The 24,687-nt window shown below is 42.5% G+C and overlaps 1 protein-coding gene across 7 annotated transcripts in view; it reads left to right on the top strand.

Moving 5' to 3' along the window:
* The window catches only part of CTNND2 (catenin delta 2), an 848,542-nt gene that overhangs the window by 793,004 nt on the left and 30,851 nt on the right, over nucleotides 1-24,687 (top strand). For all 7 annotated transcript variants that reach the window (XM_019665518.1, XM_019665517.1, XM_019665519.1 and 4 more), the window contains 2 exons: nucleotides 6,944-7,154; nucleotides 12,394-12,478. In XM_019665518.1, the coding sequence (XP_019521063.1) occupies nucleotides 6,944-7,154; nucleotides 12,394-12,478 (296 nt within the window). The remainder of the gene's footprint in view (nucleotides 1-6,943; nucleotides 7,155-12,393; nucleotides 12,479-24,687) is intronic.

The following is a 24,687-nucleotide window of genomic DNA, read 5'->3' as shown; positions in this document are numbered from 1 at the left end:
AGAGCTCGCTCAAGAGTTTGAGCTCTGAGCAATAGCGGTTCGAGTCAGCCCGAGCTGAGCAGCCGTGAGCTGCCAACAGGTGGCGGGATGGCTCAGCTAAAAAAAAAAAACCAAAGAGACCCACAATAAGACAGATAATCAAACTGTCCTAAGATATAAACACATTGAATCTTGAAAGCAGCAAAACAGAAGTGACTCCTCACATACAAGGGACCCTCAATAAGATTCCTCATCAGAAACTGTTAAGCCAGGAGGAGATATTTTCAATGTGCTAAAAGAAAAAAACTGTCAACCAAGAATCCTATATTGAGCCAAACCCTCCTTCAAAAATGAATAAGAAATTAAGACATCCCCAGGCAAAAGCCAAGGAAGTTTGTTATCATTAGACCTGCCTTGCAAGTAAAGGAAATCCTGCGGCTTGAAATAAAGGACAGTAACTAGAAGCCATATAAGGAAATATGTATCTCAGTAGAAGTAAATGCATGGGTAATTATAAAAGCTAGTATAGTCTAAGAACAGTTTGTAACGTCACTTTTTATTTTCTACATGATTTAAGAGACTAGTGCATTAAAAAAAATTACTATTTTATGGTTTTTGACACACAACATACAAAGACCTAATTTTGTGACATCCATAACTGAAAGAGGTGGAGATGGAGTTATAACAAGCAGTTTTTGTATGTTATTGAAGTTAAATTGGGATCAATTTAAAATAAAGTGTTATAACTTTAGAATATTAAATGTAATCCCCATGGTAACCACAAAGAAAATAGTTATAGAATATGCACCAAAGGAAATGAAAAAGGAATTAAAACATCACTACAAAATCAAATAAACACAAAAGAGACAGTAATACAGGAAATGAGGGACAAAAGGCTACAAGGTATATATAGAAAACAGATAGCAAAATAACACAAGCCCTTCCTTATCAGTAATTATTTTAAGTGTAAATGGATTACTCTCTGTATCTATGACCCTGTACTTTTTTGTTTGTCTTTAGATTCCACATATAAGTGAAATCACGCAGTATTTGTCTTTCTCTGTCTGACTTATTTCACTTATCATTTTATCCTCTGGGTCCATCCATATTGCTGTGAATGGCAAGATTTTATTCTTTTTTATTGCTAAGTAATATACCATATCTTCTTTCTCCATCATCTCTCAATGAACATCTAGGTTGCTTCCATGTCTTGGCTATCATAAATAATACCACACTGACAAAGGTAGAGGGGAATAAAAGCTACAAACTTCCAGTTATAAAAGAAATAAATCATGGGGATGTCATGTACAGCATAGGGAATGTAGTTAATAATATCGTAATAACTTTGCATGGCGACAGATAGTTACTAGCCTTATCGTGGTGATCACATGGTAAGATATATAAATGTCGAATCAGTAGGCCATATACCTGAAACTAATATAATATTGCATGTCAACTATACTTTAATAAAAGATCAACTTTAAAATATACATAAGGGGAATAAACTCTCCAATCAAAGGACAGAGATTGGCAGAATGTATTTTTTAAAATATGATCCAATGACACGCTCTCTTCAGGAGACTCACTTTATATCCAAAGACATATAGTTTGAAAGTGATAGGATATTTGTACACCCATGTTTATAGTAGGATTATTCACAATAGCTAAAATGAGGAAGCAACCCAAGTGTCCACCAACAGATGAATAGATAAGCAAAATATGGTGTATGCACACAATGGAACATTACTTAGACTTATAAAGAAACTGAATTCTGATATGTTACAATATGAATGAAACTTGAGGACGTTATGCTAAATGCAGTAAGTCACATCAAGACATATACTGTATGAGTCCACTTAGATGAGACACTTAGAGTAGTCAAAATCATAGAGATAGAAAGTTGAATGTTGGTTTTTAGGGGATGGTAGGTGAGAAGTTAATGTTTAGCAGCCTAGAGTTCAGTTTTGCAAGATGAAAAGAGTTCTGGAGATAGATGGTGGTGATGGTTGCACAACAAAATGAATTTTCTTAATATCACTGAATTGTACACTTAAAATGGATAAAGGGTAAATTTTATATAATGTGTATATTAACACAATAAAAAATTGAAGAAAAAAAGTAAATTTAGAGCATCTCAGCAAAAACTCACAGGTCACTTCTAGCAGCTCCAGAAACAGGGAAGCTAAAGAGATGCTAAGACCTCAGAGACTCAGGAGTGGGGGTGTTTCTGATCCCGGCTGCAGACATTCCAGCTGACATTTTTTTTAATATATGTTCTGTAAAGTTGGTTTGAGAGATTTGAATTTATAATGATGCACCACAAACACCAGCTATACAGAAGATTCTATCAGTGATCCAAAGAGATTCAAGTACGTAATCGGTGCAGGAAATGCTCACAGGACTTCTCTGTTGTCTGCCATCTTACAGAGTGCGTGTGGTTAGACCGTAAAACCACTACTCAATATTGCTGCCACCAATAAGGAAACTTCATGGCAATGCACAAATCAATACCAGGAATAGGTTTAGTTCTGAAACAAAAATTGAAACAGTCACAAACAAACAACATAGAAACAGAAGCAGTCAGCAAGCTCTGTTGCCCATCATGAAATTCCCACCAGTTCTTGTCTGTACAAGAGCTCAGCAAAGAGTTCCCTTCTTGGGTGACAGAGTTTGTTAGGTCTCCTGAGTCCATCCAGGCACCTCATGTGCCTAACTCCAAGCAGAAGACTACCAGAAAGAAGCATATAAAGAGAAAATCATTTTTGCTTGCAATTTAGACACATGCGCACACACTCAGGAAACAGTGGCAAAATTACAAGATTATGGTTGGTCTATCATTGATGCAAACAGGTGTTTTTTTTAACACAATTGTAATATCTCCACTAGTCCTCTCATATCAGTATTGCACAAGTCAGAAATGAAGTTATTTTCATTAGAAACGAATAACTTAGAAGAGCTGGCCCAAGGATTCATTTCTGTTAGAAATTTGAGCAAAACAGAGTGACCTCTTTGTTGTTGGTGATGGTGGATTTGTGTTTTGTTTTGTTTTGATCTCAGGGAAAATGTGCTTTTCTTTTGTACCATGTGATCCCATGATAGTGGATAATGGGAAGCACACTGATTCCAAATGGATGCAGGGCCAGGTATCCACTTTGCTTTCACAAATCTAGGTGTCTTTAAACCTGATGACTAGCTTTTCTCTCTGAAAGGATTTTTCTGTGCAATTCTCCCATATGATGTTACTAATTGTGTATATTCTTCTTTGTGTGAAAAAATTAAATAGAAATTCAACTTATCCATTACTATTATTAAACCTTAGCATTCACTTGTTTTTCACTATCCATCTCATTGTCCCAGCTAGAAATTTCTGAATCCCCTTTCTTTCCATTAATCCCAGCATTTTACTGGACTCCAAGCCTTGTCAGTTGCATCTTAGGGACCTCCATCATGGCTGCCCTGCTGTCCCTGGTCGCCCCATGGTCGGCTCTTTGTAGCTACGTGTCTTTGTCCTGAAATATTACAGCCACCTGCTCAATGTTATCAGCATGAATCACTCTATGACATTTGGTCTGTGTCATATCATGTACTTATTTTTAAACCAAATTCAATGCAGAGGAAGGGGGAGCAGTCCTCAGTCTGCAGTTGAGAGCCTCAGCAGTTCATTCTAAGACAGGAAGCTCCTCTGCCGCATGGCGGGCTCAACTGCAGGGGAGGCCTGTGCTCTTAGGGTCTCTGCATCTGTACAGGTCCCAGCGTCCTGCAGGGGCACTGCTGAGCTCCAGGTGCCCTTGATGGGCCGGTGCAGACCCTCCAATGTGTTCCTCTGCCAGATTCCTGGAGAGACAGCGTCCACCTGGTGGTACAACCACTCCCCCCCTTAGCCCAAGAAGAACCTGTGTCCATCTAGTCCTCTGTCTGAAACTTAACCAAACCAAAAACCAAAACAAAACCAGTGTGATCGTCTTGATGGTGTCAGGCTGTGAACATTAAAGTTAGGCTCACCCACCTTGCAACTTTTCTTCATCATCCCTGGGGCATAGAAAGAGAATTGGCTCCAAAAGGCAGTTAACTCCTTTCCCCTCCCAAAAAATCTCAGACCTCAAATCTCAGACCCAAAGCCTGACTGAGGTGTAGGGAAGAGGTGGGGGGAGGTGTCAAGATTCCTCTTATTAGGCAACAGGAGTGGCTTTTTCACTCTTTCTTCTGTTTATAAACTTAGGGGAAAAAGAAATTATAAAATGAGTTGCAATGCTAATATAGAAGTGCAGAGAGAAAGCTTGATTGTCAAGGAAAAGACGACCTGTTTCTCCCACCTTCAGTCTTATTATTCTGAAAGCTTCCTTCTATGTACAAGAATCCTCTTTGTAAAATACTTCATGGCTCCCCTGACCTATAGAACAAATCCTAAGCATCTACTTTCTATATCATGGAAGCAGACATGACACCCTATGTCCAATCTAATTTCTCCCTTCCCTGAACCCCTGTTATTAGCATACCACACATGGTCACTCGTGGCTGTCATTATTCTATAGTCCTTATTATATCTCCCCACCCCCATTAGCCTCAAAGTTGCTAAACATAAGAAAAGGCTAAAAAGCTATTTTGCTCCCCAAATTTTATATGGAGATGGGCTTCAAGTTCCAGTGTGAGAAGACAGATTTTCTCAGCAGCATATCAAAGGCTAAAGCAACTGTATGCCTGTAAGAGAATTTACATATTTTGCCCAGAGGTCTTCTCCCCTTTGGGATAATTTTACTTGATTTGTTTCTCCACTTGGATGGTCAAAATATAGACTAAAAATGTATCCCTCCAAATAGGCTAATAGATAGACTAAATGAAAAATGTCCAATTGCCTAGTAAAATGTCAGTGAACTATATTAGAAATAATAAAAATAAAATCATTCCAGTGGGTTTCCTCTACAGGCTGTGGCCGGTTATACATGGCAGTGATTCTGCTGTTTTCCACGCCGTGGAGCACATGGGAAATGATAGTGTTTGTATGGCACACTGGGGCTGTTCTGGAGGGACGTGGCTGTCCCTGCCACCTGAAAGTTACAGGGACACCTTATATCTCGTTAAGGGCTCAATGGTTGGAAAGCCATGCAGGATAAAACTAGATCTTCAAATTCATCTGCTGTGATTTTAAAAAATGACAATAACAACAAACACTAGAAACCACTGCAGCCGAATCTTCTCTCCTTGTTTTGCTATCGACCTTGACAAGGTCCAAGGTCACAAACCAGTCTTCCATAGTCCGTCAGGATTGTGAAAGCCCCTGTACACACAATCATTGAAATCATTTTCTGATTCCTTCCTCCCTCACTTCCCTTATAAAGAAAAAACAAAAAGAACCCATCCATCTTCTGCAAAACCCAGGTTTGTCCCAAAATGGTTTGTGAGGGTTAACGAACTGATCAAGTCGCCAGCAGGCTGAGCTCGACAAAGGACCCTGTGAGCCAGAGCTGAATGCGATTTAATGATAAACAGATAAAGCAAGTTGCTCAGAGGGCTGCCCACAGACAAAGGATCTTCTCCAGACTATTCAAAGTGCTGTCATTAGAAAATAAATATGCTACATTTAGGGGTTTTCAGGCAAACCATTTTTGTCACACACTTCTCAGCTGTCACAAAGTAAATGAAGACACTTTGCTATTTCAGTGATTTAGACATCAGCATTTTTTGTCCAGGCTAAAATAAGCCCTTTATACATAGGATAGGAGCAGATACCAAAGTTACAAGGGCCTGGGTTTAATTTATGAAGATATCATTGCCTCCTCCCACAGGGCTCCTTTTTCTATCCCCAGCCAGCAAGCACCAGAGTTAAACAGCAAGGAAAATGCTCCACTCTGGAGACACGTATGGAGGGAAAATATTTCAACTAGTTTTTAGAGGCTAGCTCAATATATCTAATGGGGGATGGGAGACAAGGAAGCGATTTAACTTTGGAGATGTGCCAATTCCATCTGAAAAATTTAAGAACAGCCAACTTTGCCACAGCCACTCATTTACTTAGTTCTGGAAGTAAATTAATGGAACATAATTGGAAGCTGCAGGTGGGATGAATTATTGGTCTTGCAGGGTTCTTGGTAATGCCTAAAGTGGTTTGTAAACTAAAAGTACTCCATAAAGTTGTCATTATCAGTAGCTTTATCATTGGGAGTCACAAGATTAATAATGATAAAGCGAATTAAGGAAGCAAAGTTGGATTTGATTTGATTTTCACACGAAGGAAAACATCAAATTAGTAAATGTTATTTGGTAGAGCCCTACGACAAAATCCCATCGAGACAAGTGGGTTATCCAGTCATCCTACTTAGAAGGACACATAGTTATGTATTATTTGTAAAGCCTCTCTCCCTTGCTTTAAATGTTTCTCTTTGCTTCATAGAGGCCAGAACTCTAAAGTCAAGTATATGATCATGACATCCACTGATCTGTGGTTTGACTCTTGCTTGTTAAATAATACGAGTCCCAACATCACTCCCATCTGAGCATGTTAGACTTACCATGTTTTCTTGACTGCTGTGAATATCAAGAAGGAACCTACTGATTGTCAACATCTGTTGAGTCCTGCATCCTCAGTAATCCCTGTGTGTTAAATGCTTTCCACACACATTTACTCATTTAATCTTTACAACAACCTCATCAAATATAAACCATTATTGTTCTTGCTTTACGGGTTTGGAAAGTTGAGGTTTAAAGGCAATGAAATAACTTGCCCAAGGATGCAGTCCCACATCCATCTAGCGGCCAAGCCCATGCATTCACCATGAGGAAATAACTGCGCTGTCTGTCTGTGCACAGTTACCCAGTGGAGAATATTCAGAGATGGGAAACAGACAGTAGTGCGTGAATGTGGCCTCCTGTGGCCTCTTTTTCTCCCCAGTCTGCACCTCTCCCTCTGCCCTCTGCTTCCATTTTGGCCTCATTTCAGCTCTTCCCTTTATCTCTTTTTTCCCCCAAGGCAAATACGCCATGCGAGACCTGGTCCACAGGCTTCCAGGTGGGAACAACAGCAACAATGCAGCGAGCAAGGCCATGTCAGATGACACGGTGACAGCCGTCTGCTGCACCCTGCACGAAGTGATCACCAAGAACATGGAGAACGCCAAGGCCTTACGGGATGCGGGCGGCATCGAGAAACTGGTCGGCATCTCTAAAAGCAAAGGAGACAAGTAAGTCGGATGGTGACATCCTGTCGCCAGAGAATTGGTGTTGGCAGGATGGGTTCTAAGTGTGCCCGACGGCCCCTGGTTATGGGTAACACCATTGAATGTCACTGGAAAGCATTTGTCCCTGAAAAGCAAGAGAACGAAAACAGCAGATGGTTTCCAGTCCTCCCACCCCACAGTGAAAGTTGACCTTACTGGTAGTTTCCATCTGATTACTAACTCATGACTTGGTGACTACTGTCATACTGGAAAGGAAGACCTGAGAAGCCAGAGTCACACACGGCTATGTTCCTTCAACGCGGAACTTAACTCAGCCACATGAAAGTATTCTGGGCAGTGTCCCTCTATGGCTGCAGGTCCCAGGGTTGATGGCAGAGCTGCATCTTTTTGCTCTTTGCCTCTTCAGCTCTATATAGCTGGTCATCATGTAGGGCAGGTAAGGGGGAGTGTGATGTTGTCAGAGAACTCCATGCTAGTAAGAGAATAGCACCCTCTCTTATTAGCTGTGCATTTGGGGCAAATGATTTAATTTAACATGTCACGATGCCTATACTACTGTCCAGTCTAAAACTGAGGGAAGGCTGTCATAATATACATCCTGGGAGACATGACCATCTTGAAAGGATAAATAGAACTTTCCCAGGTAGAGGGGATGGCAGTGAGGAAGGAGGACATCGACGCGAATGGAATCAAGAGACACGAGGCTCCGTGTAAAAGGAACTACACCGCCACAAATAGGCATGTCCCCAATTGAATTTAAGAATCAGTGGTATCTTATCGTGTGCAACTGAAAAATAGCTTCACGAGCCAGAGTGTCAGCGTATCAGCGAGCTGTCAATTTTACAGGAACATCCACTAACCTTAATTAAATTTCACCTCCTGGAAGTCCCTCAGTGGAATCAAATAAGATTCAAAGGGTAAACCTTTTGTTATCAAGAGACCCTTTCTTGACTTTACATCCGCTGACCTCCCCACCCCACCCCCATTCCTTTACACCTAATATTTTTTCTTTTGTTATTAAAGGCTGTGAGGGATGTACGTTGAGACTTTTTGGAAATTCTTTGATTATTTCATTTAATTCAGGATATCACCATTGTATTCTAAAAGAAGTTTCAGGACTTCTGCACACTGAGACCTCCAAATAGATTCACTCAACATTTCAGTATTAGGATTTGAGTGCTTTTCTACATCAACTAGCCCCATTGGACTTGGGTAATAATAGTGCAATGTAGATGGTTGGCTTGAGTTGTACCTTACGATGCTGTATTTACAATAAGCTATTCTACATATGCAGGAAGCCACATGGTTTTCTTTTCTATATAGCTTCAGTAGACTTTTGGCATCTCTCATTGAAATGCTTACCTGTCGTGAACATTAAAAATGTAACGTGTTCATGCTTTTGTAAGCAAACATATATACACACAAGAAAACCATAGTCCACAAAAAACCCTCTGACATATTTGTCTAAAATCATAAGACATTCAAATATTAAAGTATTTTCTCTGAATTGTAAGACTAGAGAGCTTGGGCGGGGGGAGGGGCACATATATTAATTCCTTCCAACTGTGTGAGCGTTTCTACTGCAGTAAGCATTACTAAACGGGCCTTAAAGAAACAAGATGTTTTTATTGGTCCTGTGGTTAAAGAAAATTATTTGGTGAAACCAACTAAAGAATCATTTGAGGAAACCATTTATGAAATGGCATATATTTACACTGCCAATCCAGAAAAGGGTCCTCTTAGGTCTGGTCCACTCTTGATTATTGTTAATGAGAAGTTTCTTTCACTACAGGTGATCTCATCAGTTTCCTTTAATTGAGTGAAAATTTCATTATGGAATAGTCATTTGTTTCATTTCATCATTCCTTTTTTTTTCAATGTTAACAGTCTGAATTTACGAGTTTAATAAGAAGTATTGAACTGAGTTGAGTCAAGCATCTCCCAGTTATAGTTCTCCTGCTTAGTCGTTTTCATCCGCTCTTTCACTTAGTTTATCTCGTTTTTATATAGTGACTAATTTGAGGATCAAAACAAAGTTTTTATCATTGCAGTATCCTCATCTCCCACCTACATTTCAATTTGGTTATTACTTCTCACCGCTCTTAAAATGAATCCAAAAGAATTTCTCTGCATCTTAGCACTAAACTCACCATTTATTATTCAATTCTATTATGACAGTAAGTTAGTGAGATCCCCACAGCCTTCTAGACATGCTTTAATGAAATAGAAATTCTTTATTGAAAATAGAATTTTTGGAATTGGGGCTGATTTTATAATTGGAAAAGGGGAGGGATATCAATTTACTCTAGTTAATTTATAAAATGCTTACACGTCTGTCCTCCTTACATTGTCCTTAAAAAAATATTTACAGACATTAGTTCAATCCTGATTTTTAAACTTGGGAAAACACAGATGAAAAAATTGGCCTAGCTGTGATTCTCCGTTTTATGTATCTATATGTTTTATTTCTAAATATTCACAGGCTTACATGCATCATGATATTAATGAGTCAGATCATCAAGGTGCCAATCACAGTCTGTTTGAACTGCACAGTGCACCGTGTCATGTTAACACAGCCACTGGGGCTGGTGTTCTGGGCTCCTGCTGCTAGTGGCCGTGTTGAACACTCACAATGAATTTCACCAACTGAAATCTTCAGCCACCCCTAATTTGACAACTCCAGTGAAGATCAGACGTTGTATCATTGTCGATGACTCTTACAGGAGTCTTATACTTACTATTTTGAAGTCTTGATAACTTACATTATTCTGTTCACACCACTTTAAACACCCATTATGGACATTCCATTGCATCCATCTGTTTCAAAAGTGCAATTGTTTTTTTTGTTTTCTAGTTTTAACAGTCATATAGGAAATCGTATTGAATGTGTCACTGTATTTTGTGATAAGACAGAAAAGCCATTAACAGTCTCAACTGTTACTTGTCAGTAAGGAACTGTGTATTGTGGCTGAGGTTATAATCACTTGTCACATTAGAAACACTCAATTGTTCAAGTCCTTCAGTCAATAGTTATAGTTTTCCGAGTAAAAGTTGCTAAAGTTGCTATAGTACCAGTCTAAGTGGTTGGATCAAAATTAAAGCCTAAAAAGAAAACAATGTTTCTTTGACCTTCACATGTTATTATAACACTGAGGCATATTGGCATGTTAACTGAGAAGTTAAAACCTGTTATTCCTCAGGTATTTACAGCCTCTCTCTATTTTGTAACTAAGCAAGAGGTAGAGACAAAAAATTACACTGTGTCAGAGGAATTTTTGCATACTAAATATGTTTCAACTACATTATCACTACCTGAATATTAATATACATTCCTCTAGAGTTGTTTGACTATTGTCATGGACAAAAATCTAGCTAACAATGATAAAATACAGCAAAGAGTAGTATTTAATCTTTGTTCATCATTGATTATATAAGACTAAAAGGTATCTGTGTCTATATCCATAAGAAGACCAAAATTCTCTGCCTTTAAGTAAAAAAAATTTAATATTATATTTAAAACATGATACTAACATAAATTATGAAATCATTTAGCAACCATCTATTTTCTTAAAAAGAAAACACATATGTTACTTAAATAGAATTCATCTTTCATACAGAAAAAATTTTGGAATTTATAAGAACTCTGTATTTTCTTCTTTTAAAAGTATTTGATATAACTAATAGGTTTTCTAACACAGCTACATTGAATTGCAATAATAATAGTAATAATAATACTAAATGTTAATAATAGTAAGAGTGACTGTTACTGTAACCAGCGAGTAAATGGATGAAAAAAACCTTAAACTTAGTTGGTCTAAATTGCAAATGTAAAGATCCAGGAAAATGCTACACATTTATTTGGCCATATATTAGCATCCCATACTTGCATTACAAAACACGTGTCCTCACAACATCCATTTATGTGGCTATCAAATCAAACCCCATCCCTGATCCCATCTGACCATCTGTGTGCTCACTTTCTATTTCAAAGGCTGTTTTATTTCAAAGGCATTTTTGGCCTCACTTCAGATATTCTTTTCAGGGCATCCGTGGGCCACTACAGCACGGGTCAGCTTCAGGGATGGACTTCATATTGGAGTCTTCATGAATGTTTATGTCCTGTGCTACTCCAGGAGTCACCATTCAGATAGACCAGCGTTGGAAAACTATGACCCATGGGCCAAATCCCACCTACCACCTACTTTTGTAGATAACACTTGATTGGAACACAGCCACATCCATTCATTTATGTATTATATATGACTCCGCTCGTGCTACATTGGCAGAGCTGAGTAGCTGGACCAAGACCGTATGCCCCCCAAAGCAAAGGATATTTATCTGACCTTTGATAGAAAAAGCGTGCCAGCTCTGATGTAGGCACAGTGTCAGTGGCAGCCACTAGAATTATGCAGCTGGTCGTGGAACCAGCCTGTTAGAACAAAGAATAGCTAATAGTTTCCTCCCCACTGGTCAGAGTGACTTCCAAGAATTTGATGGAATTACATCAACCCAGATTTATTGATCTAGTATCTGTTGTGAGATGCCAAATACTTAGCTCTAGTTTCATAGTGATTTCAAAGCCATGACTCAAAAACATGGTAAGAACCAGAAAGTAGTTCAATGGCTTATGCAACCTTACTTTCTCACTGTGGTCCAAAGGATGGACCTGTAACTGTATGAAGGGTTTTACTTATTGATGCTTTTGTATTCTTTATATAAGTGTAAGAATATGTGCGCACGTCTGCCCGCACTGCCAGTCTCTCGGCCTTGGCATCAGCAGCAGGTGAAGAGCAAGTCCTGTAGTCACGCAGGCTTGGAGAGCCAACACGATATGTGCTCTCATGATTCAGCTGAGAAAATGACTGTCTTTTTTCATCTTACTACACAGACGTTGAACAACACTGCCATTAAAACTCCTGAATCTGGCCCTTCCTAATCACTATTTCTCTCTTCTTTCTGTTCCATTTCGGAGTCAAATGCTACATTTGCATTCTGACTCAGTGCACTGCTGTTCTGTTTGCACTGGGAACACATTCGCCCAGGTGTGCTGCGTTCCCGCCTCTCCCCCTCAGGGGTGTGTTGATAAGAGGGAGGTAGAGCCATGCCTGGTACTCCCTGGGCTGGCAGGAAAGGAGCCAGAAAGCCACGGGGAGGTTTACCGTTGCCATTTGCTGACACGTTGTGTCCATGTGAAACCAGCTGCCCACTCACCATCTTGCATGTCCTGTCTTTTCTTTATCAGACACTCTCCAAAAGTGGTCAAGGCCGCATCTCAGGTCCTTAACAGCATGTGGCAGTACCGAGATCTGAGGGGTCTCTACAAAAAGGTAAGGTTCGCTTTGCAGTCTTGGTTTGTGAGCGATGCACAGACCCTCGGCCAAAAGACGCCATGTGTGGTCATAACAGGGTCGTGGCTGTGGAGGACACCATCCAACAGGCTGAGTAATTGAAACAGCTGACACCAGAGAATTGATGAAGCAGAAGAGAAGGTCACTAAGTGTCCCCTGAACATACAGTAAGACCCGTGAACGTTCTGGGTTGGACAGACCCATACTCATAGGGCCTTACCCTAGATCATCTTATAAGAAATCAAATAAGCTTGTTTTCCTGGTCTCCCATATTGTACAACAGACTAAAAATTAATGAACTGAGGGATTCTCAGCCCCCACCCCCAAAAAAACCACCAACAAACGTCTACAAGTAATTGAAGTAGTTGTGCTGAGAGGAGACAGAAAGAAATATAAAAAGCAGTTCAGCAATTTGAAAAGCGTTGCAGCCCAGGATCCCCGAGTGAAAGCCCCAGCAGCCTGGCCCATGTGCCCTGCCCGAGTCCCACCAGGTTACTACAGACGGTGGAGAAAGGGCTGATGTCCCTGCTCACGCAGGCCATAGAGCACAAGGCAGAGGCTGGGCATTCGTTCAGGGCACCATCCCCAGGCTGGCAGGCGTTCACAGCATACATTTCAAAGGAATCTTCATCCCCAAAATGGTTTCAAAATAAAGCCTTAAGACAAAAATGTTACATCTGGAAGCAGATTCTGCACCCCCTTCCCAAATGCTGCAAAGTAAAGGATGCATAATTCTCTGTGTTTGGTTAGGAGGGGAGAATTCTTGAACAGCCTTTCCCGGAAACTGTTTGGTTGTTACCAGACCAGCAAATGTGGGTAGTATGAACGATTGGTGAGTCCGCGGCAGGTCTGAGTTAACGAATGGGGGTAGAGAGCATCAGTGATGTCTGTAAGGGTTCAGGAAGCATAAACAGGGCTGGGGAGAGGCTTGGGCTTCCACGGGCTACTCCCCGGAAGTGCCTCCATGCAGCCGCCCGGCTGCCTGCAGAAGAAGGAGAGAGAGCCCAAGTCTTTGCTGCCTTTCTCCCCAGCCTACCAGTCTTGGGGCGCGGATGCTGGGCGGCAGCAAGAAGCTCACATCAGAGGACGCCAAATCCATCTTGCCAGAGGGAAACTGTCTTTTACTAAAGCCTATGGGAAAATGTAAATATTTAATCATTGGTTCCACTAAGTTGTGGTCTATTTCTAGATTTCCCCAAGGCCTTCCTTACTTCCCTTAAGCGTTCATTGCTTTGCACTTCAAGTTTATAAAGGTTAGCCTGTATAGTGCTCTTGCAAGATTCTCCTATTCCCTACTAAGAGAATGTATGTTTAAGTGCAAAATTCAGCGTTAGAGGAGCATTCTGGATTCATTATATCCTCTCCCAAGTGTTTTGCATGTTAGAATAAGCCCTTCATCTCAAATGTTTTGGGTTCTTTTTTTTTTTTCTTGAAATTTCTATCCCAGCATCCCTACTTAGTTCCTTCTTGGGCCCCTGCAGCAGCCATGTGAACGCTCCCCCAGGGCAGGGTCCTTCCGCTAAACATGCAATGGGACAAGAAGAGCACTCTATACCTGGGAAAGGAGCTGGTGGCTCTGAATCAGTGGCTTCCAGAAGCTCCATACTAGTGCCTCAAATAAACTCCGCTTTCGGCCGGATCCTGAACGTTTTCTTTGCTGACATACACCTCCTCATACATCTGTGCCTTGAAGGGCAACTGTTTTTGAGAGACTCCACAGGTTATTTGTGGAATAGTCCTAAGAGTTTTCCATCTTTGTTCCTTTTCCAATGTTGGTGGTAGACTTCAAAAAGTGTAATTGCCTTTCAGTTTCTATGGGGGGAAAAAGGATGTGCTGACAGGAATTTAATGGAGCTAAAACTTAAAAGTGAAAGATGGTTCAAAATGTGTTTCATGTGAGGAGATTCGAGAAGCACGCGCTGCAGAAACTGATGGTGATGTTTTTAATTGACCCATGATTAAAAAGGATTGAGAAAGAGCTAATCTTAATAATTTCCAAATTAGGCAGTTGTGAAAGGAGATGAGGACCTTTGTGCTCAGTATCATAAGTGCTGCTAATGGCAAGCTCGAAATTCACAAAAGCTTTTATTTTTGAAAAGTCCGTTTGTGAAAAAACGAAATTCATTCATACTCGTGAATTGCTTTTAATCAGTGAGGAATGGATTTCTATTTTGCCCTTTATTGATAATTTTCATATCATTGAAAAAAATAGCTGATCCATATCTTTTAATTATCCATGCTTCATATCTATTTATGAAACACCTATTGTGGGCTTGGAAAAGGAAACGTTCCACAGAAAACATAAGACCTAGGAAGCAGCTACTGTGGGTAAAAATGAAATATGGAACGATTATTGGCAGCTTTATTAGGCCCAGAATTATATACTCCAGATGTCAAGGGATGCATTAAGAGGAGGAAAATTATAGAGCAAAGTCTTAAACTTAAAGAACTTATGAGTTTGCGTCAATTAGGAGAAAAGAGGTAAGGGTATTATGAATAAGAGGAAAATCATGAGTGGAGCGATGAGATTTGAAGTAAAAACGGCACGTCTGTGGGACAGAATTAACGGCCCATCTGTCTCTGGCTTATTTTCCCCTAGAACCCAGGCACAGAGGCCAGAATCTCATTTTACTACCTCAGTGCCTGTATTTTACTTAAAGATACGTTTAATAAATCAGAATATTCTTCTGGCTGGGTGTTTTGACCAATACAAAATTGCGTTTGATTCCTGATACACTTGGTGCCAACCTATTTGCATTGTCCAAACCTTCATCTTCAGGGAGGCCTGGACATCTGGCTTTCTCCCATCAGGGAAAATAATCACAAAAGTAAGTTATCACACGCAGGCTCAATATCAATAATAACACCACTGCTTTTTGTAAAACCAATTCTTAAGTTTAGCTGACCACAAATTGAGCTGTAAAATTTCTTTACCATCTATATCATTGCAGACGACGTTTCCTAAAGGGAGATAAGATGAGCCTTAGGAACAGACTTCATATGAGGATAAAAGGGAATCAGGAGATCAAAAGTTTTTTTATTTTTTTGAAACTTGGTACTTTAAAAAAAAATGAGGTCGCTGACATAATGGAGTGCTGATGTTTGGCTGTGATGAGGACTGTTGGGACACCTGGTTTGGGAAGAAAGCAGGTACATTTGAGGGGGAGAGGTACATAGAATTAAAAGAATATAGAAGTTGTTGCTTACAAACCTGCATGTAATGCCTTCATAGTCTCTACATAGCCCAGAAATAGTTGTATTGGTTGGGACACAGGCTAAGCCACTCTAGTAGAGAAACTCAAAAATACAGACACTCAGGCTACACAGGTATCGCTTTCATGGTACTGTACCTGGTTAGGCAGGTGGCTGGGGACCAGTGGGTGATCCTGGGATCCGTCCTGTTGCTTTTCCTGGCACCCTGGTGCCATCCTTGCCATCCAGGCAAAGCTCCCTGGCCCTTCCCTGTCTCATTCCAGCCCATGGGAAGAGCGGGGAAGAGAGGGCAAGTGATGTCCTTTTAAGGAAGAGACGCAAAAGTTGCCAAATGCCTGGTCACCTCTCAGGATCAAGGACTCATTCACATGGGCAGACCCAGCTGTGAGGGAGGATGGGCAGAGAGCCCTGCCAGGATCCCTGCTAAACCTTAGTGGCAGGAGGACAGGAGTTATTTAATTAAAAGAAGGAAGGCAGTATCGGCTCCAGTCATCATTTCGTTTTGTTCAAATACCTTTAATATCAGTTGCAATTGCTACCTAATGAGGCATGTTATTCCATTTTAGGGTGGCTGTGATTATTCAGACCTTCTTACTTGCATGAAGCAAAAGCCTCTGTATCTGCAAATTTTGCTCTCCAACACCACTCGGAAAGAGTCTGATTTCTCTTCTCTCTGATAGCCTTCCCGTGTTTGAAGCTAGCCATCCTGTCTCTGCAAAGCCGTCCCTTCCCAGGAAGGCCGCACATGCTCAGTTCTAATACATCAGCATTTCCGTGGCTTCACCATCACTGTCCCCTTTTCCACTTGCATCCTAGTTTGTCAGCACCCCTTCTGTAATGTAGCACCCCGAAAATGAATCTAGTCCTCCAAGTCAATTGGAATCAGAAGAAAGAGAGTGAGATTATGCATCTCTGGTGCTGAGCACCCAACTACTAATAAAACTTGAGAGCAAACTGCTGCCTGAGTGGCTCATTATACTATTTGGTGATGTTCAGATGAGCAGAGCGCTTAGAATTCAATGGCCAGAGACTACAGGGACAGCCTGTCACTTACCAGCGGCGTGACCTTGGGCACGTTTCCTGAGCCTCCTTGCCCATCGTTGTAAGAACTGACCTTGGGCAGCCCTGTGGCCACTCCTGCTGGTGGGCAATGAGGAGACCAGTCCTCACGGTCAGTGCTGAGATGTCTGAGGTGGTTCTGTAACAGTTATGTGAACCTGCTGAGCAGCCATTGCTGACAGTCTCCTGAAGAGTAAATAACCTCACAAAATGGCCTAGGGCAGTTCTGGCACCTGGCACAGTGTCCTCGCCAGACAGAGGAACATGCCCGCAGAGCCCTAGAGGTTTGGGAGGCGGACAGCCCTGTGATACCTTCTACTTTGTGTCCCAGGGTCTGGAACTTTCCTCAACCCTTGCATCAAAGAGCCTTCACATCTCTTCACGGCATCTCTGTGTCACTGCCATCCCAGTGCCTTGGGTTTCTCATCCATGAAGTAAACCATATAACACCTGCCTCACCGGATGGCTGATTGTCTCCAATGACAATCATCAAAGAGCTTTGTAAACTGGAGTCATATACCAATGACAGTTAACTGCTGTTGATTCTAAAACATTTCTCATGCTGTTCAGCTGACAGACGCTCTTTGCCATCCTGTCCACAGGCAGCTGGACGTTTAGACCCAAGGATCTCATTTTGTCCTTGTCATCATCACCATCATTATCATCATGTCATTGTTTGCTTCCGCCTACATTGTCACAGCTCCCTTTCACCTTGTTTTCTCTACCCTCTCTCCTCCCAGCTCCTCCATGCCTCGCTCAGTGTCCGCTTCCCACAGCGCCTTTCTCCTCAGCTGCTGTGCTTGCTGAGGATACTTGCATTGTAAACCAGTGCCCCGGAGGGAAGAATCTGGCATGGTGGGGTTTAAGTAAAATGAATTACAAATATTAGGGTTTTGTAGGAAGTCCCTAAATGACAATGAGGGCTACCATGGTTTCAGAAGTGGTTGGAATGCTTCGATTCCATTTCAGGGCTGAACCCGTGTGTGTGGCGGGCCAGGTATGCTGAAGACTAGTGATGGGGGCGGGATCATGGAGAGGGCTGGGGTTGGACTAAGAAGACGTGAGTTCCAGGCCTGCTGTGCTTCCCCAAGAAGGGGGGCCTGCCGTGCCTCTGTGTCTCGAGCTTGAAAATGCTGTGGTAAAATAGCATCACCCACAAAAATCGTCTTCTCGTGACCCGCATGACATCACCGTCCCCCAGGCTGTCAGGTTATTGCTCTTCCATCCTTTCTAGGCTCCACTTCCTGTTTATTCTTTAAATGTTAATGTCCCAAGGGCTCTGTGTTTAGGACTTTCTCATCTCACACATGGCCTCTTCCTGGGTGTCCAGAACTCTTCCTTGGGTGCAGTGAGTAACCACATATAGTGGCCTCCCAAATCTATGTGCGCAGCCCCAATGTCTCTTCATATATCTAACTACCTGCTAGATAGCCTACTCCAAAGCCCACAGCACCTGAAAGGAAATCAGATCTTGAACAGGCCAACTTCTCCTGGGTTGGGCCCCTCTTCCTTCATCCCCTGATCTTTAACTAGCACAGCTCTCCACCCGTCACCCATGCGAGTATCCAGGAACCATCCTGGCTCTCTCCTCTCCTTCACACGCCTGCATCCAATCCCCCAAACCCCAAGCTCCTGCCTGCATCCACTTCTTTCTGTGGTCATGGCCATGGACAGCTGTCATCCATCTGCTGGATTCTTGCCATGGACTCCTACCTGGGCTCCCCACCTTTAAGCTTCCTCCTCTCAGTCCGTTCTCCAGAGGGCAGCAAGAGTGAACTTTCTAAAAAGCAAATCTGATTCAGTTACTCCTCAGAGCCATACCTTTCCGTAGCTGCCATTGCCCTCAGGACAAAGTCCAAACATCTTAGCCCATCTTAGCCCTTGAGACTTCTCGGACGCAGCCTGATCTCTGCCCACAACCGGCCGCCAGCTGTAACTCCTGTGTTCCCAGCTCACACTCCCCTGCTCCCTCCGCCCTCCAAAGCCTTTCCACAAGTCTACACTCCACCCCCCAGCCCGCTTGCTCATCTAAATCTTCTTCATTTTTCCCACATTTTTTATATCACCGCCCATGAAAAGCATCTCTCCGAACTCTCCCCCAAGTCTGAATCAAGGTCATTTCTTATTAAATCTGGAATAATTGCAGGGCAAATTGGTTGGAATGAATAACAAAAATTTAATTCTGACTTTTAAAGAATGACTTTTAAGCAACAGGAATAGCTTGAACCTACTGCTAAAAATGTTGCAGTGTAAGGTGCTATAATATTTAATATCTAGGTAAGATTTATTTACACTTTTATGGAAAACCACTTTCTCTCTTGGTTCAAATATTAATTGTGGGAGGATTCCCATTATGCGCTTACATTAAAAGTCATTTCTTCATAGAAATTGCAGTGAAACTTGCCTCCGACTAGAATAAAGTTAATATCAACTCCTAGTGAACAGGACTCTGAATTAAGGGATTCCGTAAATGTGTAGCATACAAAATGCACAAATAACTGCCTGAGAGAGACTGTGTTACTATGGGCTAGAAATAGGAAGGAAGGAAATGGAATAAGTGAAATAGATCATACCTACATCTTTGGCAAACATAAAGTCGATGGTCGACTTTTCCTTAAATTGCAGTTCTCAGTTGACTTGAATTATTCTGTTTCTCAAACTTCTCAATTCCCTTTTTGGCTCCCAGTGTCTGAAGGCTTCGGATTCAACCCTCAGCTTAATGACATGGAAAATTGAAGTTTATCTCATTCCCAGCTGGTACAGATCACTGTTTTGTTGGTCTTCACGAGGCGTTAGGTCCAAGACCAATTTAGCGGGGCTTCCTGAACCCAAACTCAGTAACAGGCTTTGGTTCTAAAATTGACGTGGCCCATTTGGCTTTCACGTGTTGTTTACATAGCAGCCACTTGAAATGTACGCTTATTTATCACTTGGACTCAGAGTTGAACAAGATTTGGCACATCGTTTTTAGGCTTTGGATCAAAATCTTTCTTCAGTTATAGCCTAACAGTGCTATGTTGATGTTTAATCATTAAAAATGCCAGCAAAATCCACATGTCTGCTCTCATGTTGGAGCAAAATAGCTTCTTATTAAAGAATTACAAGCGGCATGCCTGAGTGTTCCATGGGCTGGTGATAATTCCTGCCCAGTTGTGGTTGGCCCCAGGTCAAGTTGCCAACCGGGAAATTCTCTGACAGCTCCCATGACATCCCTCTTTAGTGGGACTCATTTCTAGGTTCTTGGAGTGAGCACACCAGCTCATCACGTCTCTCAGTGCTAGTCCCCAGCTTCCATCTGCCCCAGCAAAGCCCCTTGGCAACTCTAGGCTACCCCAGGGGGATCTTAGAAAGCCACAATAGCTGTCCCAGGCCATCGGTGTGATGCCTGGAGATCATGGAAGTTGATCTATGACAATTCCCAAGGTAATTGATCCACAGGAAGTCATGGTGCTCCAGGTGCAAAGAACCTGGTGTGTCCTATGAAGCCGACATGTCCTGAGATGGACTGGAAGGAACAGGGAACCTCAGGTCACCTTGGTAACAAATGCCTCTGAGCGTTGGGCCCTGAAAGAAGGCTATGGGAACTGAGGGGATGCCACCTCTGTCCTTCCATTCTCTTGCTTCTCTGTGGGCCGCTTGCCAAGCAGGGCCTGACATTTAAAACATGCCAGGCCCTTAGAACAGACCCTGCAAAGTTACTATGGAAAGGGACAGGGCAGTCCCTATTGTCAAGTAGGAGGACACGATTTTTCCACTGTTGAGCTTATGCTCCGGAGAGTCATTATTTTGCTCTAAGTATTTCAAAGGGCTTCAGAGAGAATGTGTACTCAACCTCTCTGTGACTAATTAAAATCCTTCATTCATAAATGCAGGAATCAAATCAAAGACAGATCAAACGTCAGACTCAAACTCTTGTTGACAGCCAGTGAGGTTAGAAACCAGACTTACTCCCCCGCACGAATGTTCCAGCCCAGTGTATTTTAAGTTGCTTCCCTACGGTGCCCCCCCATACTTCATCCCCGATGTGAAATATCTGTACGTTGCTTGGTGACCTGGTGCCTCAAACAATGCCTGTGCTGGGAACTGAATAAGGTCATGTTTCTCTAGATAGAGATAGTGTGTTCACTGCTGCCGTGTGGATGAGAGAAACAACGCATAAAACTAATCTTTCAATGTCCTTCCTTTTGTTCTCGGGAAACAGGCTCTCAGGTTGCGTGTACCGTTCAGCCAGTGAGTAATGAGCTTTGATAGGAGTGGAGTCATGCCCTTCACGGCCTGTCTCAGATGGGGCTTTCTCTTCTTACTGCCGTTGTATTCATTTCGTTGGCTCTTGCCACCATTGCACTCACAAAACAAGAAATCAATAAGTAATTATGGATAGGTAAGGGATGCCTGCAGACTTTCTCAAATGTCCAAACCATAATGGGTGAGAGAGTGGCCGCAGCCCTCGAGTTGCCTTTTGCTGCTGTTGGGAGACTGGCCACTATTTGTTGACGAGCCCATAGTTCTTCTCCCTGCAAAGTGAAGTCCTGGGCCCATGCTTAACATCCTTGCATCACCCTTCCCTGCTGGACATTTAATAATCAATACTGGATTCCAGTGAGAACTGGAATGATATTTTGAAATATTGTCAAGAGAAAAAACACACAGCAAAGTCAAAATTCAAAATTGTGTTCTTTAAGTCTTGCTTTAAGAAGGGTGAGAAATTCTTTAATACTCATTTTAACATGTGGCCATTTTGAGAATTAATAGGTTTTTACTTGGCGAGTATCTAAGATGGTGGTAGAAAATCAGTATATCCTCTATAGAAATAAACGAAACTACTCACTGTAGAGCTGTCATTGTATCAAGGAAATTGCTTCTCAGGAATTTATTAGCCTTTTTCCTATGCCAGAAAATTCTTCACCAAGAAATGACTGGAAGAACGCAGGACTTTTAGCCAGATTCGAAAACAACCCAAAGTCTAGTGTCCTCAAGACTTACAATTGCAGCTTCTCAAGTTTTTTCTTTTCTAAATCACTTAATGTCAAGTTGGGGGAAAAACTGAAAAGGCAGAGGTTGAACTCAGCTATGTTACTAGACTCCATAAATCTAGGCATCTGCTCGTTGATGTTTGTATTGACAAATAAGGTCTTCCTTCATGAGGTCCCCTGACCTCTCGGAGACAATTCTCCGACACTCATCATATGACATCTGTCCAAAAACAAAGGCACAAATGGGAAAAGAAGCAAAAATCAATTGTGCAAAAGTGGAAATCGATGCACATGGCAGCTGCTAAACAAGAAGTGACTAAGTTATGGCTCTCGCTGGAATGCATCCCCAAGTCAGGGGAAATCCTACAGAGCAGTGCCCAAACTAAATGTTTCCTCTGTGCCTTCACTCTTTCACAAGGCTTTAATCATAACATTTTAAATGAAAACCTACAAAAAGACCCCAGAGACAAAGGGCAGGGGGAAAAGATTGGACCAAGAACTAGAAAACTCCCTAAGTTTAATGTAAGTCTACCACCATCCTTGATCCTTAACTCAAACGTAGCTTCCTTTTTCAGGGGATCCCAGTAGATGGGGTGCTGTTATGTCTATGAGTCATAATTGGCTTGGGCAGAAAGAGCGTGGTCAATTTCTTCTCTTTCCATCTCCATCTCTTCGCGCTCTCATAAGCTGTTCCTCACTGTGTCCCAGTGGCCCCCACGCACCAGGCTCTGTCAGGGAAGGGGGATGAGTGGAGAGGAGAACATAGCCAGTGGAACTGTAGCCTGGCATTGGTCCACTCTGCCTATGGGAGATGCCCACATGCTAGCTCCTTCTCTCACAGGGCAGTGATGTGTTTGCTCCTGAGAACCCCTGGCCAAAGCCTGGCCTCCTGTAGCTGACTGCTCTGAACTCTCCATCAGCCTCAGGCTTTTGCTGTTACACTGCATGTAGACCAGGGCACATACGGATGTTGTGCCCCTGTAGCTTAGGTAATTTTAAGAAGAGTACACTGTTTAAGAAGAGTACACTTTAGGAATATAAAATTCAGTACAGGCCTCGGAAAGGACCCATATGGTGGGCAGCCCTGAAGCTTAAACTTCTTGAGCTCTGTGGTCAGTCTACGTCTGGCACTGAGTCTGTGTGTCATCCAGCTAATGTCACTGAAAACACCAGTCCTGCAATCCCCATACTCTAGAGAGCCCATGGTCAAGCTGAGTTCATTCCTGGGCTTCTGGAGCGGGAGGATGGAGAGGGCCCAGCCCACTGACCACCTCCAAGGAAGCTCTCACCAGCAGCCCCTTGCACCCTCCAGTGAATTCTCAGCCTAATCTCATAGACTCTGGAGATGGGTCATGTGCCAATACTCCAGAACTCTATTTTATTCTCCACTTTCACAACTATGAAGGGATGGTCTAACACTTCATTTAGAGAATGTGCAACAATGGGGCTTCTCTTATTCCTTAGCCAAAATGGAGCCAGAAGGGAAAAATCACACTAACACCCATTTGCAGTACCTCATCACAGGTATTTAATCACCTACAGGTTGTCCACAGTTCTAATCTATTGTGTCTGGTAAACCCAAAATAAACATGGCTTTTAAAAAGTTAGAAATGTATTGCCCTCTGCATTCGTCCCCTATTGCTGCATTAACAAACTACAACAAACTTAGTGGCTTAAAAAAAACAAACAACACAAATTTATCATTTTCTAGTTCTGCAGATCAGAAGTCCAAAATGGGGTTCACTGGGCCGAAAAGTCTTAGCATGTGTGCTCTCTTCAGAGGCTCTCTAGAGAACCCATTTTCTTGTCTGTTTTTAGCTTCTAGAAGCTACCACACTCCTTGCCCAGTGGCCTCTTCCTCCATCTCTAAGCCAGCAGCATAGCGCCTTTGAATCTCTCTGCTTGCATAGGCACATCGTCTTCTCTAACTGCGACCATCTCTCGTTTGAGAACCTATTGACTACATTGGACCCTCTCAGATACTCAGAATAATCTCCCCCTTTTGAGATGTTTAACTTAACGGCACCTGCCAAGTCCCTTTTGTCATGAAGGTAACACATTCACAGAGTCTGGACATTAGAGACATCTTTGGGGGCCATTATTCAGCTAGCCACACCCTGTCACATAAGAGTCTGAGTGTCCTGGTCTGATACCATGCCTCCCAGTTCAGGGTTTTGGCTCCTTCTCACTCGCTTGGTGCTCTCACCTATAGAGTGTTGCCCTCGTCTGCACGCTCCACATTGGCCCTCTGTCTGTCCACACTCCAGACAACTGGGAGGGAGACGGGCAGGGGAGGGCATGCTTTTTCTGTTAGGAGCATGCCTTTGGAAATACTTCCAGATCTTAGTCATGTGGCCAAGTCCCCCTATATGGGAGGCTGAGAAACGGGCCCACTTTAAAAGCAGTTTCTATTACAACGTGAAGTGAAAAGAGAGGCTGCTGAGATGCTTATGCCCACAGTGTTCATGTTACATACGTGCCAGTGCCAGTACTCCCTTTGACCGCTGTGCCCAGCTTTTAGAAGAACCATTTTCTTGGGAGAGCCCGCAGTGCTTCCATGTAATTGAAACACGCTCCTGCAGTAATTGCCAGTTGGCTTCAATTTTGAAATCCATCCCACGTTGGCGACTCCTTTGCTCCTTTGCAGGGAGGCCAGTTCAGTGAGGGAAGAGGAAGGACGCTAAGGTTTCAGACTCTATTCTGCAGCCTGAGCAATATAAAAAGCATTAGCAGCGCCCAGGGGAAGAAGTGAGAATGGCATAGAATGTGGGGACGATGCATATGTTCCTTCGTGTCACCCCTTTCCCTGTCATAACACGGAGCCTGTGACAGGCTGCAATGAAGCCTGAGAAACTCACAGTGCCCATGCACTCCCCTGAGAACCAGTCACGCTATGCCCACCGGAAGTGACCCATTTAGCTGGGTAACAGATTTGCCCGATGA

Source organism: Hipposideros armiger, unplaced genomic scaffold (assembly GCF_001890085.2).
Source record: "Hipposideros armiger isolate ML-2016 unplaced genomic scaffold, ASM189008v1 scaffold_445, whole genome shotgun sequence".
NCBI classification, from domain to species: Eukaryota; Metazoa; Chordata; class Mammalia; order Chiroptera; family Hipposideridae; genus Hipposideros; species Hipposideros armiger.
This window is presented reverse-complemented; position numbering and strand designations above follow the sequence as displayed.